Source organism: Amaranthus tricolor, chromosome 9 (genome assembly GCF_026212465.1).
Source record: "Amaranthus tricolor cultivar Red isolate AtriRed21 chromosome 9, ASM2621246v1, whole genome shotgun sequence".
In the NCBI taxonomy this organism is placed as follows: domain Eukaryota; kingdom Viridiplantae; phylum Streptophyta; class Magnoliopsida; order Caryophyllales; family Amaranthaceae; genus Amaranthus; species Amaranthus tricolor.
The window spans coordinates 25,638,588-25,658,432 of record NC_080055.1 but is presented as its reverse complement, the minus strand read 5'-3'; the positions used below and the strand labels follow the sequence as shown (position 1 = coordinate 25,658,432).

Below are 19,845 nucleotides of genomic sequence, written 5' to 3'. Positions count from 1 at the left end.
AATACTAATAAACAATTGAGTGTATATATTTTAAATTAACTAGAAAAAAAATTCAAAAACCTTTTTCTCTTTTAATATATATATATACACTAATAGAAAAAATTCAAGATAAAAATCAAACTTAAAATTAAAATCAATAAAAAAAAAATAATACTTACTTTCACTTAAACAAGACCGATTTTATTAAAAAGAACACTCAAGTTGTATATTGACCAACTTAGGAGTTGATGGTATTTAAAAGACCACATACCACACAAAAACCCTAAAGCTCTCTCTTTTAGAACATAAACCCTAATTTTCTCCATTAGAGAGGCCCTAAAACCCTATTCAAAACACAAATAATGGGTCGTAACAAGAACAAACAATACTCTGCTTCAACCGACAACGGTAATCTTGATAACACAGTAAGCATGAATGTTGATGATGAAACCATTGAAGAAGCTACTGCTACTAGCTCCAATCTTCATGCTGATGCTGATGATAAGACTAGTGCTGATTATTACTTTGATTCTTACTCCCATTTCGGTATAAATCCTTCTTTGTAGAACATTAACACCTTTTGTTCAAATTTTAACACTCAAGTTTATGTTCTTTTTTTAGTTTTTTGAGAAAATGGATGCTTTAGGTGTTTTATTTTGTCCTCTGTAGGGTTTTGTTGGAGTTTATGGAAATTTATGGAAATGAATTGATTTGAATAACATATTTACTGGAATTGATTTTGGATTAATGTTATATTAGGCCGAGTAAAGTATAATCTTTATCGGCAAGTGAATTATTTTGGTTCATTTAGCCCAAATATTGTTGGGTTTAATGTTTCGGCATTGATGTACTATCTGCTTTGTTGCTTGAGTGAAGTGTAATATGTGTAGTTCTTGCTATGTTGAATTGAATTGATAAAAAAGGGATATAATTGTCATAATATTGACTCAAATGCTTGACTGTTAATTGTTTTGGTAGGGAAGGTTATTTGGTTATGGTTATTTTTGCCTTTCAATATGGGGTTTATGTCTATGAAGCAGTCTTCTGTAGCTTATATATTGGTGAGTTATAATTAATTACGAGCTACTCCCTCCGTTCCTTAATGAAGTTCCACAAGCAATGTTCACGGTCATAAATTGAAATTTTTTAGATAGTGGATATATTATTTTATTGAATAATAAAATTGATGGAGGAAAAGTGGGTCATTAACTTTAAAAAATATTGAAAGAAATTTAGTGGAAAAAATATGGGACCATAACTTTTAAAAAATATTTTAATAAAGTTAGTTGGAATCTGGTGGGACCATAAGAAATATAAAAATGTTAAAATGAAGTTTGTGGATTATTTTTGGGGACCATTATTATTATTAAAATATTAAAATGAGAATGAACAAGGCTATTTTTGTCCAAAATTTGTGATATAAATAGAAAAATTCTCTGTGAGAACAACAAATAGAACACCTAAAACGGCAAAGGGAACTTTTTTAAGGAACGGAGGGAGTATATGTTATCGGTTTGGTGCTTAAAATTGTTGGTTAAGGTTTATCGAGTAATAATAATGCTAATCTTTGAGAGAGTTTGTAGGTGATTCTTTGTCCAAAGTTAGCAATGGTGAAGTAAAACTAAATTGAGTCTTCAAGTGAGCTTTGAAAAATGAAGACTCCTTACAAGACTCTTGAGGTGGGACAATGTCATCATTTTTTTTTCTTGGTCCAATAATTACATGCCAACGCACATTGTGATAAAGTTTGAGGTTGACATGAGTCTTGGGATAAAGGGTAAAATCTAAGGAGAGTCTTGTATAATTTGAATAATAAAAAATTAGATAAAATTAAGTGGAATTTTGATGTAACTGAGTTCGGAGATTGGAGTTGGAATTTGGAATTATTCAATCCTGTATAATAGGCGAACTTGTTATACTTGGTGACATTTCAATACTAGTTTGATGCACAACCCACTAGATTTTAATTAAAAGAGAAGGAATTCTTGGGTATTTTACTTTTTGTTTTTAAGCCACTACAATGTTTCAAGAGGAAGTTTTCACTTTTCAGGGAATAGTAATCGTTTATAATTGAACTTCCAAAAATACTTTTGTGTAAAATGAGGCGTGTGAGGATGTTTAATTCTTTTTGAACATCTTTTAGTTAACTTGTGGCATGTCCTTTATATTGTTAATTTCACACTTTCACTTATTCTAGATGGTGGCTGTTGGGTCTATTTTGGTTTCACAATTCATATTTATATGGTCATGCAATTGTTCATGCCATGCGATTTGGAAATTATGTTTTCATTGTGGACTGTGGAGTTTCTCCTTTTGTTTTGATTGCTTATGTTTTGGCCTTTGGGTGAGGAATATGATAAAACTATACATGTTGACCTTTTCAATATTTTATAGTGTGTTTTAGCATCTTGTACACTTGTTTACTTATCTTATTGTTTTCATTTGTTTTTGCTGTTGCAGGTATTCATGAAGTAAGTATTACTCATTTCAATGCGACAAACAGTGTTTGTAACTTTTGAAAAAGAAAAATTCTTCTATATCTTTATTTGCAGTTTATTTCTGTTAAAATTACATCACATCTTTCCCTATTATTCTATTTTTTCCATCCGGGATGAGCACACTACAGCGTAAAGCTAGGATGAAAAATGTATTTCTCTAACAGCCGCATTGAAATTCTGAATTTTTCTAGATGCCAGTCAATTTTTTTTGGTTGTTTGAATAGCCTTTTGATTTTCTTATACTGTTTTGATTTTTGAATCTGTTTTACTTAATAATTACTACAATGCAGGAAATGTTGAAGGATGTGGTAAGAACAAAGACATATCAAAATGTTATTTATAAAAATGATTTTCTCGTCAAGGGAAAGGTGGTCCTTGATGTAGGAGCTGGGACTGGTATTTTATCTCTTTTTTGTGCCAAAGCAGGGGCTAAACATGTCTATGCGGTATGTTAGATCCTTTTTGTCCTTTTTTAATAATTAAATAGTTAGTCTCAAGTGCAAACATCCTAATTTTGTTATGGTGTTACATATAAATAATTTTTGTCTTTTTGTTAGGTTAAAATTATTTTAAAATAAAAAACTTAAAGCATTTCAACTTTAATAAGAACTATGGCAGAAACTACTAGTGCTACAAATCAACAATAAGGACACTTTCTGAATCGTGACAATCAATTGATCATGAATCATGATATTCATGATGTAGAAGATGTGTATGACCTGTAATGAGTCATCAATTCTCTGCGATAAGCTTATACTAACTTTTGTGATTGATTGGTTTTTCTGAATGCTTTGATGTTGACATATTATGTTAGTGTAAACTACGGCGGCCCATTTTTATTGGCAAATTAATGTCTTTTTGGGACATCTAAGGCTTGTTTGGTTAACATTCAAATACATGGAAAATTTTAATTCTTGGTAAAATTGTGTAGTTTTGTTTGGCAAAAAATATAGGATTTATAGTTTTGTTGGTTGTTCTATTTCCCACTAAATAAAGACAATAGCTTACCTATCACCTCCTTAGGTTAGTGGAAATACTGTGCCATGCAAATTCATGGGAATTGTACTCCCTACATCCAATCACATGACCATTTAGTTATGTCCAATGTTAATTAGTTGTGTGTCAACTTGCCATGTACTACCTCCGGTTTTAATAGTGGTCACTTGCACTTGTATTTTAACCACTATTCATCAAGAAATATTGTCTATCATCCTATTCTTTATGTGAGATAAAGTATAGTCAAGTCCCAGAGGAAGTACATGTATAGTGTAACCCCTTCACTTGTGTACCATGAGTTTGATCATATAAAATTAGTAAAAGTTTTAAAAAAACTGATCATATCCATGTAGGATATGAAACTCAATAGCACGTTTAGATAAAATTCTTGGTGTGAAGAAAACATGAAGGGAAGGTAAAAACAGGGCAGGAAAAGGTTATTTCTTTCAATCATTTTTCACTTTGGGAATGATATGGTATATTTAAGAGAGAAGTCAAATTGATTTTTGTTTTTATTTTTCTCCTTTCACTGACCATAACATTTGTTTTATGGATATTGGAAAAGTGTATCTCTCTTCCTGGTCTCTTCTATCTTCACAAAATGAACTAAAATTGGATTTATCAACCTCCCATGCATGTGGTTTTTCTATCCAGTCTCAACTAATATGGTTTTATCCTTGTACCCCATTTGTTGACTATATGCAAGTTTGCTCCAGGGAAATGATAATTTCTTATTTTTTGTTTTAGGTAGAGTGCTCCCAAATGGCTGACATGGCAAAGCAGATTGTTGAAGCAAATGGATATTCAGATGGTAATTTAACTGCTAGCTTATTTATGTTTGTTAGTTGTTAGTTGAAACGGCTGATTATAATCTCCATAAGCATGCTTACCTTTCTTCTTGTGACAGTTATCACTATTCTCAAGGGAAAAATTGAAGAAATTGATCTTCCTGTTCTTAAAGTGGATATCATCGTGTCAGAGTGGATGGGCTACTTTCTTTTGTATGAGAATATGTTGAATACAGTTCTCTTTGCCCGTGATAAATGGCTGGTAAGTGGTTTAAGATTTGCTGTATGACTCCCTATTGATTTCTATGTTATTTTCCCTGATGATTGTGTTTGATTGCCTTCATTTTGCTTTTTAAATGTGTCTCAGTGCCTGCATAAAGTATTGACGAAAGTATTTTAGGTGTCCTTTTATCAGATTTATTGTTTGCGTTTAGTTGGACTTGTATTGTTAGAATATTTTCAGTTTGTGGCTTCCACCATATTAATTAATTTATTTTTGGATGTACTATGTTTTTCTTAAGTACATTTCTCTCAAAAAGGAAGAGCTTTATGTGAGAAATGATGCACTTCAAATTGTAGTTGGATCATCTCAGATGGTAATACAAACTAAATTAAAATGTCAAGCAGATTACGTCTCGAAGTTAGAAAATTTTGTGTGTCTGCTATTTATCAGTTATAGAAAGCTCACTAATATTTTTCATCCCTAACTACTTCTCAATTTTGTGCGTATTGAATATGTAAACAAGACGCGTTCTTACATATAGTCTAAGTATATATTACCAACTGAAACCTTTATACTCTGATGTCAATCACCTTCAATTGAGAAGTTTAACCTTCAATGTATTGTCTCACCGTATTAATTTTATATAGCATTACAGCTGATATATATCCTACTATGCTGTTCAATTATGTGTGTCTGTGCTCGAGGTGTTGAATCAATCAATCAGTTCATGTTTCATGTTTGTAGGTTGAAGATGGTATTGTCTTTCCAGATAAAGCCTCTCTTTATTTGACAGCCATCGAGGATGCCGAGTATAAAGAGGACAAAATTGAGTGTGAGTGTCTTCCCTTTTCTCATTGGCTTACTACTCGAGCATGTTCTTGTTGGATGCATGGAATTTCCATCATCGTATTTTGTTCCGTGTTTCAGCTGAAGTAGTTTTTGCTTGAAACTTTTTTCTATCTGGTGGTCTAACTTGCTATAATCTTGCCTCTATCAGTTTGGAACAATGTTTACGGCTTTGATATGAGCTGTATAAGAAAACAAGCCATGCTTGAGCCACTAGTCGACACAGTAGACCAAAATCAAATCGTTACCAATTGCCATCTGCTCAAAGTTAGTCCCTTTTCCATTTTTGTTTTGGATTCAATTTTGACCTGATTTCTTGTTCTAACGACATTCTTAAAATTCCTATCTGCTCTAGTCTCGACTCAAGTACTTTTCTTTGCTTGCTGCAGACGATGGACATATCTAAGATGACACCTGGTGATGCTTCTTTCACTGCTCCTTTTACTCTTGTGGCAGAGCGTAATGACTACATTCATGCTCTCGTAGCTTATTTTGACGTGTCATTTACAAGGTGCCATAAATTAATGGGCTTCTCGACAGGTATGCGCCCCTTGCTCCTGTAAGATCAATATTGTTGACTTATTTAACTATTATTAGCGGTCCGTTTGGTAATCAGTACTAAATGGTGGGAATAAGAATGATTTGTAATGTAATTTTTCATTATATTTATCATGTCACATAAAAAAGTTTTTTTGTTCACAATTTTTCATTACCATCTAATAGCACTTGTTCAAATAGTAATGCATTGGAATGAATGTTGTGACCAAAATGAGATCGTTGAAGGAGTATAACCATGACCATTAAACTTGTCAAGAGATATTCCTACCAAAACCACACTAACTTTTCATTACCATTCCCACCATTTAGTACCAATTACCAAATGGGCCGTAGGAGTACGTAGTAAGTCATAATTGACTAAGAAAATGGAATTGTTGCAAAAGTCCGCAACCCCTTCTCCGAAGAATGGAATACGCTGTTGCCCATCGATCTTTTTTACAAATTTGATCTGTGATGTTAATGTTGCGAAGGTTAAAGTCTTGTAAACTTGTGTATTTAGGACCAAGATCACGGAATACTCACTGGAAGCAAACTGTCTTGTACCTTGAAGATAGGATTACGATATGTGAAGGAGAAGCTATTACCGGAAATATGACAGTGTCCCAGAACAAGAAGAATCCTCGTGATATCGATATACTGCTTCAATATTCGTTTCGTGGCAAACATTGTGCTGTTTCAAAAACTCAGGTTTACAGGATGCGATAGCGGAAGTTGTTATTTGTGATTTTCGGATGTCCTGAAACCTGTCTTGTGCAAGTTTCTCTGAGAATGTCGAGAGGAAATTCGGAGTGTTTGCTACCTCTTCAGCAAATAAAACTTCCTCATGAAGTTCTCATCAGGCAATATGAGGAGCTGAAGTTGGCAACTTCCCATGCTTTTTCTATTTTTTTCTTTTTCTATTTTTTCGAGGTTTAATTGTTTGTTGTAATATTAACATTAATACATTTTTGGTGATTTGATGTACTAGCTGTATTTTTATTTTTATTATTATTATTCTATCTGTGAAGTACATGGCTGGATTTGATTTGACAAAAGTCAAGTCTTTTTTTGAGATAAAAAGTCAAGTTTTTTTTGCCAATGATACTCCTCCCTATATTACTTGTTTATTTTTATATAATTATTATTATTGTGATTGTGATTGTTATTGTGATTGTGATTATCTACAAAGTTTGATAAAAATAAATAATTAAAAGAATATTCTCCCTATCTTAATGGTATTATTGTTATTGAATTAAAATAATAACTTTTTATATATAAGGCATGACGATGCAAGAAAGTGAAATTGAAAACTAGACTTTAGGGGGTTTTTAGCGATAACCAATGTGAATACTAAACTGAGTTTTTGTTTTACCAAAGTATAACCAACAAAGTGAAACATAAAAAGCAATTTTAAATTATTATTTTAACGATTGATAAGTAAGGAATCATTGCTCTCTAAGTTTCAAGCACAACACTTGGTTTTGTTATTAAACATTTTACCATTTATAAAAACAAAACAAAATAAAATTAATTAATCCAAAATATGCATAATTTTCTAATTACCCTAATTTCTCAATTAAAGTGAGGTAATAACATTCTTACTTCAACACAATTTTCCAAGTCAAATCAACATTTGACATCTCTAATCATACTATATAAACAAAAGATACATTAATTTATCATACAAGTATTTATCATATTATTGGAATTCAATCAGCATTGGGTAACAAAAACAAAGAAGGTTTCACAAACGCAATTGCTTAGCTCATTAGTTCACAGCACTCCTTCATGTTCAACATCACTTGAGCATTAGAACTTGTATACAAATTTAACTGCAAGAAAAAAAAATTTAAATAAGTAACTCAGTTAATCAAAATCATTCTACATAAAACATCACAATTATAGATTTTTTTCCCCAAATTGTCGCTAGAAATATTCATAAATGACCAAAGAACCAGAAACCGACATCTTTCAATATTATCTCTTAGAATTTACTACAATACATACAAAAAACGTCCACTTCGATTTATGTGTTGTAACAAATTCAAAGGATAAAGGAATTTTCTAAGAGTGATGATGTTACAAGAAAGGGACGAAGGGAGTACCTAAGAGTGGTGTGATGTGAGTATGTGAACAAAAACCAAGACACTAACAGGTTTTTGACAAAGAAAATAAATACATGATAGAGCATATAACATATTCTATGGCCTCAACTATCAACTTAAGCTTTTAGTTGAATTGGATCCTTAATAGAGTATTAGAAGCCAATGTGACGAGAGGTCATGGCCCATGAGTTCAAATCTCATCCACACCTCATACTTTTAAGTGGAATAATTGGAGACATGTATGAGAAGGGCATGTGTTGCATCCATACTTTAACCCAAAGGGCTCTTGTGTGAAAGGATGTGATAGACTATATAACGTATCTTGAGATCTCCACCATCAACTTGAGTTTTTGGTTGAGTTGATTCTTTGACATAACATGCCATTATCCCAAATAAAAAAACATTTTTTGAATGAAAAGAAATTTTCTAGAAGAACAAAAACCAAATTTGAACAAGAAACCAAATAGAATGAAGGTAAATATTTTATCAGGCAAGAGGATACTATAGATGTACCTCATTTACTATCTCTTCGCCTTTTTTAAGCAAACTCTCTTGCGTTGCCGCTGCAAGATCGTTTGTGGACTTGATCTTTGCTTTTATGGCTTCAACCTAAAAGCCAATAACCGATTAGAGCTTAAACTTCACGAAAGCATGACGATTTACATCAATAGTAGACCATTTTAACAGCAAAAATGAAGATTACCTCAGCGACCATAGCTTCAATCTTCTGTCCCCTTGTTTCCAGATCACGCCTCCACGATTCTGCTTCTAAATTTACTTTGTCCAACTCCTTCGTGTCCTCCTCGCGCTTCTGCTTTGCCTTCTTCTCTAACAGATTTTTATGCTCATCCGACTGTTCAGCTGTGAAAAACACAATAAAATAAAGTCAAAGTAACATCTCAAATGAAAAGAAGCAGAAGGTAGAAATCTCACAAGAGAGAGACCTTTGGCCTGGTATTCAACTAGTTTGGCTTCAAGTGATTTCTCCAGCATTTGTTCATCTGCCATCTTAGATTTTAATAGCTTTACATCTTTTTCAACAGATTTGGACGAATTCACCTGTAAGAATATCAAATTTTTGTTAACAAATAAAACATAATCTGCAAACAACATAGATGTTCCATTAGGGTTGTTCTAATAGAATACTTTGGCATATAGACTACAACAATTCTCTTCAACAAATAAACCTATAGACAGATCAAACAGATGACAATAATTTTAAGATTTTTCTAAAACAAGCTTTTTCCTGATTTTATTTCCTTCTTCATTCTAAGAATGTTGTTTAGGGTTGTTCTTATAGAATACCTTGGCTTTCATGCCAAAAGTCTCCAAAGTTGACACACTGTAGCATATATATAGCCTACAACAACTCCATGTGCACAAAGCCCTCCTGGGTCCCTGGAACCCAACTCAGATTTAATTGATTTCTTTACCACACGCCAGTTAAACTAACAATTTTCAACTCTTGAAAATGTTTACAACATGGTTCTCCAGTCCTATATCTTACGCAATCTTCTACAGCCCTGCAATCCAAGTCATTTATGGTCTCCCTTGGTGTCTTTGAAAGACATGAATATGGTATATTATGAAGTACTACAAATGAAGAATTTTAGTGGTTTGCAAAGCTCTTATAAATGTGAACCTCTTTAATCCTTCTATTCCATATGATTGGTCCTTTCTGTTCAAGAAAATCATGAAGCCTACTATTTAAATTTAAATTATATGCGAAGTACAAATCTATGTGTCCCATTCCCATTTTCTGATCCCTTCCCACTCTATCGAACAAGCCCAAGCCCTTGCCCTACCCCTCGCATTCTCTGAAACCTCATCTCTCATAAAACCAATATTTGTGAGAATAACTAAACAATAACCACAGCCAAGACATAGCTGAGGAAGATGCCCTTTTCTCTCTAGTGCTAAATCCAAACATTTGTTGAGTCAATTCATCAACACCTTTTGGTTTCTGCAAGGAACCAGCCCAAAACAGATATCCGTTTCACTTATGCTAGAAGGCCCAAGAAGAAGTCACTAGAAGATGGTTGAAGCTGCCAACTGTTGCTAACCTGGAAGATCATTACAGTTATGGGTAGAGGGTAATATAGTAAATTTAGAAGAAAGTTTGTTAAGAGTTTGTTAGCCCAGATACTTTGTTAAGAGCATACTTGAGGAAGTTTGTTATGGATCTGTTATATAATAAGAGAATGGGGTAGAAGGGAAGGCAGGGAATTTTATTATCAAACACATAGTGTTACTAGGAGAGCACCTTCCTCTCGAAAGAAGGGTCTTGTAATAGTCAATCACTGTGTGCAAATAGCAATCCACATTCTCTAAATCATTCTTCCTTTCTCTTCTTCTGCTGTAATACTCTGGTTCCCAGCAGTTTCCAAATCCAAACACTTTGTGGCAACTTCATCAAGGTAACAAATATGGGAATATCGTTGTACTTTGGTTCATATCCTTTGAAATTTTGAAACATTTTCAATGATGTGTTTCAATTTGTAAATAGACACCTATGAACTACAAACATAAGAAATTTGAAAAAATACATCAGCCACTTAAATTCTCAAGTCTCGACCATGCAATCCATACACCAAAAATATCAGCACTGACCAACTCATCAAATCAGCTACCACCGGCACAAGCTGGCACTAAAATCGAAAAGTATGAACCGCCCAAAACAGCAGAAAGATACATTGACATAACAAAACTACCTCAACCTGCCATCGCACAAAACAGCACTGCCACCAATGAAGGCGGAGAGAAAAGACTTACCAAAAGAAAAGATAGGTATGAGAGCTCGATGAAATTTTCCGGTGAAATATTGGCCCAAGCTATATAGGTGGTGTTAGGTGATAAGACTTAAGTGTGATTGCCCTTTGGTCCTTAATATGCCTAACTAAAAAACAAAAGCTTGAGACTGAGGCTAAGATCTCATATAATGATATAATGTGCAGCTATTGAAGCAAAGGAATTATCAGCAGAAATGCTAGGTAGAACTGTGGTGTCCATAGAGAATGAGATCGATGTGGTGACAGATGAGAGGGCTTCTAAAATAAATAAGGTAGAATGCAATGCTTGACAGGAGTTCACACTGGCTGGAACAGATATGTGGGTATAGATTATAATGGAAGATGACCAATAGACAATTTAAAGATCATTATCATCCTTTTCAATCTTTTACTTTATGAAACAATTTGATATATAAATCAATTACAAGAAAGCAAACCTGTTCTTGTATTGCATGCATGTCAGCCAACTGCTTGGTCATTTTCTTCAAAGCCTGAGATCAGCAGCAAGGAATAAACATAAGAATTACTGCAATAGACATGCTCAACATAATATGTTCATAGCAGCCCAACTTCACAATAAACAGTGCATGAAGGACGCAGACTTTTTTGCCAGAATTGATCATCTATTTAAACATTTATTCTTCAACATTAGACAACAAAAAAAGCCATGACACCCTTACCTCTTTACCATCATTATGAAAACTACAGAAGCTTCATTATAATTTCAATTATAATATGATTTTCTGATCGGTTCCAAGAAAGTAAAAACTATAACATGCAACGTAAAACATTTCAAGCTTATAATTTCAGAAGAAATTAAAAGCTGACACTCGAAAAAGGTCATGGCACCATGTCATTTTCCACTTTCTTACCAGCCAAATGTTAATAGTAAGTCATCACAAAGACAAAATTTCAGGAGAGAGCACACTCTCAAACATAGAAAAGCATCATCTTTCCATCAAATTTGTGATTCTTGCAACATAATTTAAGTCATCGTACAATGTAAACAGTTGATTCAGATACATGCAGAAAAAGACACCTTTTTAAGAGTGCAAACAATCTATGAGTGGTGAATTATTATTAGCTATTTGGCTGAGAAACATTGCTCGATTAGTTTTTCACATTGTATGATCTTGAAGCGATCTACAGTTAGAGATACTAGTAAGCTAAGATTGATGCTATCAAAAGTTGTCTATTAAGGTCAATGGAAACAGCCTCTTTGATTTTACAAGGGTAAGGTTGCATACATCCAACCCCAAACCTCAACTAAGTGTGAGTCACTTAATGGAATTGGGGTGATGAAAAAGGGAAATAATGGGAGAAAATTTGTGAAATATGCAACATTTCACGGTATCTATACTCCAAGATAGTGCAAAAATACAGTTTTGATCGCTGTTGTGGCCTCGTGGGTCATGAAACACGGTTTTTGCAGATGTCACCGCTTATATTTCAGTCGGATTCACACAACCTTACTCTAGTAATAATAAAGAGGTTGTTTCTATCGATCATTGAACGAGAATGTCAGCTACAACTTCGCATACATGAATACAAATATTGCATCATTGCAGTGACACGATGTAGCTCTTATTTGAGTCCTGGGAGGGGGTAAAATGTACTCAAACTTTTTACCCTTATACTAACAAAAAAGCTGTTTACAATAGGTTCTTGATTGCAAAACATCAATTGGAAGTTCACATAAACGATAAATAAGAAGTGTTGTTAACTATAGTTCACTATAATCAAAAAACAACAAATATTCAATGATAGCTAGGTACTTGATCTCAAAAAGGCAAGCTTTAATTCACCTATGTTCTGCATAAGATAATATTCAATGGACAACACCTAAATCTATATGAAAGAAAAAGTATGTATTTGACTGAAAATATAGAGTATATCACAAGCAAAACATCTACTGTTCATATGAACTTTGACATGTAAATTACCCCACCAAAGTCCACCACTCAGTGTGCGAGAAACTATCAAGTATGAAGTATTGTAACACAAAACTAGACCTGATAAACGATACCTTGGTATAAACCTCCAAATTTGCAGTCTTTTCTTGAAAAGTTTGAAAAGCCAACCTTTCTGAATCTTTTGCCTCAATTTGAACTACTTTCTTCTCTTCTAAAGCCCTCTACATTAGCAAGGAGCAGAAAGATTAGCTTAAGAGTTTCAGAAACACAAATAAAGGAAAATAAAACGTACAAGTGAGCTATAGACAAGACATAATCTACAAGATAGTGTATCTAAGCACATCTTGTCTGTCTCTGTGTCCCACCTTACCTTCAAAATCACATCATAGATGAACGTGCAAGAAAATTGTGGAAAGAAAACATAATAGAAGTATTATCATTAGGTTTTTACCAAAGCCATGAAAATTTTTCAAGTGGGCTTTTATAACCTTATCATATAGATAAAGAGAGCTCATAAGCACCATATCAAAGAAATAAATAATTAATTTCATTCAATAAACTACATCAAGACTACCCTTTCAGTCCTTTTCATCTCCAAAAGCTGTACTGTCAACAAACCAGGAAGGTTAGATTTTATAGTGCTGGTCATGGTCTTATTTATATTAAAACAGCAAGCTTTGTGCATTGGCTGTGAGCATTATTGTTTCCATCATCACCCTCATTCAGGTTTAACACTTTCATGCATCTATTTTAAAATTATGGAATTTTTCGTTGTTTGTATATAGAGAAAATACTTTATGGAGCAAGTAGCTGCCTACAAGGCTACAAGGACATAGCCCAACTGAATTTCTAATCTATCTTGGAAAGCAATAAATTTCATATTTCGCGAATGGTTTACATTTGAAACCCGAAAGTACCTAAGTATATCTTTTAACCATAACAAATAGAGACTACTGCTATCAAATACAGGATAAAAAATATGTAACAACGATACACTTGGAAAGATGTTTTACCACATACAGAAAGTTATACCTGAAGTTTTTCTGGTGATGATACAATTTTCGAACTCAAAATAGCATTTTCTTGAGAAGCTTGAATGAGTTCAAAATCTAATTTGCGAACCTGAGGACAAAAAATCTAAATTTATAAGCATTTTATTCAAAGAAAAAAACAAAGCAAGTTGTTCACTAGCTTTATGAGACTACTAATGCCTACAAATTAAGGGAATAGTTGACATAACAACATTAAAACTCACTCTAACTTTTGATTTAAAATAGACTTCCTTACTTTTCAATTATTTTATCATCTATCACTCCAGTTATTGCAGTTGCATTGCAAGTATCAAAACTATATTAGAAAACATAACTGCTCATTGCTGGAAAAACTTTTATTTTAACACCGTCCAAAATCAATTACAGTTGTTTGCAGCGCAAGTTTATAATAACATGCCATTTCTGATTATGACTCAAAAATTTGTGTCAGAGATGTTCTATATTATCATGTAACAGTAGAATCACCATGACACTTATGCCTGCTTCATATACCCCATGAGGGCCATAAAGTAAAGGCATAAATGCATGCGTAATAACCATCAACTGGAACAAATAATAACATCAAAAGGACATCAAAATTATATTGAAAGACGAAGTCTCAAAGGATTATAAGTTTCTATAATGCCTCACTTGGAACTCGAGAAAACATGGCATGACAATGACATAAAACAAGATGTAGGAAAGTAACAAAGTAACACTTCTTACACTGTTTTCCATCTCTTGAGCCTTCTCCTTCATTGCTTGACGCTCCTTCTTCAAGTTCAACTGAAGGCTGTTGAGATTATCAAGCTTTTCCTGCAACTCTTTTACCTTGGCTTCAACTTCTAGAGCCTGTGGCTTCTCCCTTTCTCTTGCTTCTTTAAATACTGCAATTTCTTCTTTCAACTGCATCAGACATCGTGAACTGTCAAAGCCATCTATTCTTCTTTATCTTACACAGTTTCATCAAGCAACTAACCTGCAAAATTGTAGTCTCCCGCTGCTTTCGCTCATCCTCTAGTACACCAAGTTCCTCTGCATAAGGCCTAAGCATACCCAATTTCGAATCCCTGGACAATTGGCAATGCATATACACACATTGTAACTAGCATCGTCAATGATTGGTCTATCAATGTATCGGTAACAAAACATAATTGATTTTTCGAGAGAGCGCAAATTATTGGACAACGAAGCCCACAAGGAGACAATAAGTTCAAGCCAACAAGGGAAGAATGCTAGTCATGATAGTAACGACAAGCATGTGCCACCTCAACACATTACTTGCAAGCTAATCGCAATTCTCTTGTAATAATTAGTTAGTACATATAAATTAGATTTGCAGTATATTCTTTTATCTCGTTTCACATTTTCATGAATTGGAGCTCAAGATTGAGTAGAACAATCATAGTATACAAACCTTCATGTTTCTTTACTAAATTACTATACTTATTATAGTATCAAAGCACAAATTCATAATCTTCTCTTGTTAATTTTTGTTTCTTTTGTTTGATTCTTTGCAGATTATCCACTTTCTGAACTTCCAATCCGCAATGAATTTTGCCAATTTTTCCACAAACTGATATTTAAATTTCTCTGCAGTAAATTTTCAAATTCTCGCACAAATTGAGTTCAAATGTCTTGGCAAATTTCTACTTCTCATATGTATATTCCGGCATGGTGATTTCTTGTTAAGTTTTGCTCAATCGTTCCATGTTTAGTACTGGAAGGACTTGGTTGAAATTTTTAATAGAGAAAACCAAGACATATCAAAAAATTTGTTCCTAAGATCTTTCTTTAGCCACTAAATTTGTTATCAGCAAGATTCAGTTAAAACTAACTACACTTGGCCCGATACTTACATCCTAGTGACTAGGGATGGCAATAGATCTTATTTAAATTTGAAACCAAAACTCTAACATTATTTTATCGGTTCTAAACAATCGTTCATTCTTTTCATTCTCTCTTCTTTAGCTCTGCTTGGTTCCAGTCTCTTAATTAATTACTTTTATATATATCTTTAAGTGAAATTCACTACTTAAATGTATCAAAGAGAAGATATAGTATAGATTTGTGTAAAGCAAATTACAAAGCTTGAGAAAGAATCAAATTAGATGGTTTTATTTTTCAATCTATTTAACTCGCTCCTACAAAACCAAAAAAATATTGGAAAATTAGTCTTCTGAAACCATTGATAAAAAATTCCTCGAAAACTTAAGGATTAATGATCTATTTAAGAAATCGAACGGATCGATCTTGTACATACATATGCAAGGAAGGCAATCAAAACAGACTAAAGATGAGCTCTTTCTTTTTATCACTTATGAGTCGTGCAAGGTTAAAATCTCATGCATGGTTTTGAATGAAAGAAAGCTGGCAAGAAATTGAGTGTTTTGGATATTAAACTAGAACAAAGATGTTAAAGAATGAGTTCACATTTTTTCATTCTTCCCCTCATTTAAATGAAAATGGGTGTACCTAAAATCCCAATCAAAGTTTCTCAAAATACAAAAAGATCAGAGTTGATGCACTTCTAGATGAAGCTTAATGACACTTATACTACAATAGGTTCAAATGACCTCAATTCTACCAATGTCTTGGGCTTTATTGGAAAATATAAATTGACTTCACTATGCTGAATTTAGCAGAATGTGTTTTTGCTAGATAATATAAAAGACTACAACAAAGCATGAGAACAGAATTTAGACCTCAATTTCCAAATATAGATTTTGAGCATTCTTATGGTGGAACTCTAATGGAAATAATCCTATAGAGATTTTGACTAGGAATGAAAGAAACACCTACTTAGTTACCACTACAATAATCTGCATAATAGTATTAACAGGTCTTTAAAACTTCCTGGTTTATAAGATCTTCTTAGTTACTGAGTTGGGTACCTACTTCCTAGTTTTCTACTCCCTGGTTTATAAAGGTCTTCTTAGTTACTGAGTTGGGTTCCTACTTCCTAGTTTTCTAAAGATTTTCTTGCATGAGAAAATTTTATATGTCCTTAAATAAGCATTTAGAAAGTGGTTTGTTAAGCTTGTACATAAGTTACAAGCATATGTAATTAAGCAATCAAAAAAAGATTAGTCATTACTCCCTTAGGTCCCTTTAATGTTGCTATAATAAAACAAAGTTACTTTATGAAGGTGTAGTGGGAGAATTGAACAAAAAAAATAAGTTTATGAAAAAATATATAGATGAGAAGAAGGAAAATGTGAGACTTCACCAAAAATATAAGTGTAAATCAAAGGGACAAGAGACAAAGGGAATATTCATCGAAGGAACAAGAAGGTGACTTTATGAAAGCTCTCATCTATGTGGGTGACAATTTTCTCTGAAAATGACATAGGAATCAATATAATGCAATAATAAGGTCATATTACCCTGTCACAAACGTATATGAGATTTTTGACTTTAACACGACCGAACACATTAACCAAATAAATCATCAACATCAGTAAAATCTGTTTCATAAACCATTACCGAATTTGTATGTCCGCGTAGTGGGTAGCATAACATCCTTTAAGCTTTACTCCACAATACCTTTAGAAAAAGGACTAAGGCAAGTTTATTTGCTTCAAAGAGTTATCTATAAGGTATGCTTACTCAAAAAAATACACTAAGGTCTGTTTATTTCACCTTAAAAACTAAGTTATCAGTATAAAAACAAGTTTTAATCGGTAAAAATAAGTTTTAATCGACAAAAATCAGTTATAATAATTAAAAATCAGTTATAATCAGTAGAAATTAGTTTTAATCAATAAAACTCAATTATAGTTTATAACTAAAAATCAGTTACAACATTAAAAATCGGGTTTAATCCGTAAAAATTAGTTTCAATAGTTACAACAAAAAAATCAATTGAATCATTAAAACTCATGTGAACTAAACAGGGCCCAAGTATTAATTCAAGCTTCAGGTGCAAGTCTGAAAAACTGCAACGTTGTTGGCTACTGCTACTCCTCTACCTTTCAATCTCACGTAGTTTGCTGAAGTGGGTGACCTAAAATTTTGGTCAACATATTGGATTTTCTTGCTCTTTACAGGGCCCATAGTAAAAAAATTACATTTTCGGTCATGTCGTGGTAACAGTGGCGGAAGTTTCTGCATTAAGGTTTAGCAGTTATCTCAAGCTCTTGGCTTTTGCTGTAAGGTTAAAAATCTTTACATTATGGTTGCTTTATGGTGATGCGTGCAATATTTTTGTACTATGATTAGGCCATATCTTAGCTTCTTATTCAACATCTTAATGAGTACATTTGAGATCTCATTATGCAATCCTATAACATGTGTTGCAGTATTTTGTTAACCTTTAAAGCACAGAAGGTTAACTTTTGGGCTATATCCTTTATTTTTCAAGAAACAAAATATGATCTTCAAGTCCTCTTTTGAATTCATAAATTAATTTAAGCTCGTGTCGCTTGAAGAGTTTGCTCTTTACCATATTGCAAACTCAACTCACAGCACAAGATAGGTGAAGTGCTAATTGTGACAGTCTAGAGCAACTGCATCCTATCCAGCAAGTGTCATCTGAGCTCATTACTTGTTAGTTAACTTACTGGTGATGATTAGTTAGTCAATATACTATATACTTTCTCATGAAATATGAAACTCAAAATAATCACCATATAAATAGAGAAAAATGTCAAACCACCTTATTGGTGATTTTCTTTGTAAAGTACCACCTTTAAGCTAAAAAAACCAATCTAATTTGTCCAGAATCCAATTTCATACAACTCTAAATAGCCCACGAACGATAATTTTCATCTATCACCTAGCCCTTATCTAACAAAATGAATATAAAATATGAATAATTATATCGATTTGTAGCTCAGAGGTGATACTCCTAAATTATGGTGGTCCTTAATTTTTGTTCTTTGCAGTAACTGAATTTTACTTAGCTACAGCAATGAAACTTACTTGTGAAGGAAGAAGTTAATGATGGCGGATAGAAACTTGAGAGTCCGATTAGAATCAGGACGAATCAAATCAGTCAAAGTGAAATTGATTGGACACTCAATAGCAATCAAAACTTCATTAATTTTACTACACAAATTGACACCTCTAATGGCATCTCCATGCAAATCAGGGTTCTCGAACCGCTCAAGCGCAGCAAAATCAACCTGATTGGAATCATCCCTGCACAAATGGAAAATTACGAAAATGGTAAGTACTATAAACAGTAATTAAACAAAAAAATTAACCAACAATATAAAATTAGGACTAAGGTTAGTACTGGAGTGAATCGAGATGAGACAAAAGTGAACTGTATAGATTGAAAACGAAATTAGGGGTAGGGTTTATCAACTCGTTTCCGGAAAGATTGACAATCTGGAATTCGGCTAAAATAGAGGCGATTTCTTGGTGAGTAAGAACAGGGAGCGTGTATACAGACTGAGAAGTTGATGTTGGATTTGTGTAGGCCGCCATTGTTGCTCTTGGTCCTGCTCTTAAGCAGAGGTTTTGAATTTATATTTTTTGGGCGAAGGATATTGGCGCTTATACAAAATTTAAACACAATTTTCAAAGGTAGATAACTTTATAAACGTCTAACATACTTATAGTTACTTGCTACTTATACTTAGGGATGACAATGAATTCTGAACACGTTGAATTTGGGTTGAATTCAAAAGTATATATAGTTGAACAAGAGACTCGTTTTATTTTTAAAAATATAAAAATATTTTATATATATATAATATAGATATTATTTTAAAAATATTAATGATCTACTAATTTACTTTGTTAATTAAATTAACGTTATTTTGAATGTTAAATTATGTTATGAAAAAACTTTAATTCATGAAGAAAAGTTTAAGGATATATTTATAGTTTCTATAATATTATTGGATGTATTTTATATTTTAATTAATAATTTTATATATTATTATCATTAATTAAAGTCTACAACTCTATCGATATCACAATATGAAGCAAAATTCAATCAAATACCCAAAAATAATATTTTGATCCGTTTTGGACCTGGACTCGAATGCTGGATTTGTGGATACATAGTTGGGTCTTAAAAACTTGGGCCCACAGCTTCGGATCCTCATTTGAAAAATGGATATGGATTCGAGTCTACTTGAGCATGGATCTGTATCTGACCCATTGTCATCCCTAATCATACTCACTTG

At 32.9% G+C, this 19,845-nt stretch overlaps 2 protein-coding genes across 4 annotated transcripts; one reads left to right on the top strand and one right to left on the bottom strand.

Moving 5' to 3' along the window:
- The first annotated feature begins 227 nt into the window (after positions 1-227).
- LOC130823785 (protein arginine N-methyltransferase 1.1-like) lies at positions 228-6,978 on the top strand. Of its 3 annotated transcripts, none has more exons than XM_057688556.1 (9): positions 228-525; positions 2,440-2,450; positions 2,768-2,923; positions 4,221-4,284; positions 4,381-4,523; positions 5,229-5,316; positions 5,482-5,597; positions 5,720-5,870; positions 6,388-6,978. In XM_057688556.1, the coding sequence occupies exons 1-9, from the start codon at positions 342-344 to the stop codon at positions 6,591-6,593; spliced, it is 1,119 nt and encodes a 372-aa protein (XP_057544539.1). In that variant the 5' UTR covers positions 228-341; the 3' UTR covers positions 6,594-6,978. The 3 variants fall into 3 exon arrangements, with proteins under 3 accessions (XP_057544539.1, XP_057544540.1, XP_057544541.1); XM_057688558.1 differs by having other exon boundaries at positions 390-525; positions 2,440-2,626; XM_057688557.1 differs by lacking the exon at positions 2,440-2,450 and having other exon boundaries at positions 260-525.
- Positions 6,979-7,414: 436 nt separating this feature from the next.
- Positions 7,415-19,307, bottom strand: LOC130823784 (kinetochore protein NUF2 homolog). Its single transcript, XM_057688554.1, has 11 exons — positions 18,945-19,307; positions 18,629-18,847; positions 14,685-14,775; positions 14,432-14,611; positions 13,707-13,796; positions 12,788-12,895; positions 11,199-11,252; positions 8,917-9,031; positions 8,676-8,833; positions 8,486-8,581; positions 7,415-7,699 (listed from the first exon to the last, which is right to left on the bottom strand). The coding sequence occupies exons 1-11, from the start codon at positions 19,136-19,138 to the stop codon at positions 7,628-7,630; spliced, it is 1,377 nt and encodes a 458-aa protein (XP_057544537.1). The 5' UTR covers positions 19,139-19,307; the 3' UTR covers positions 7,415-7,627.
- Positions 19,308-19,845: the final 538 nt, after the last annotated feature.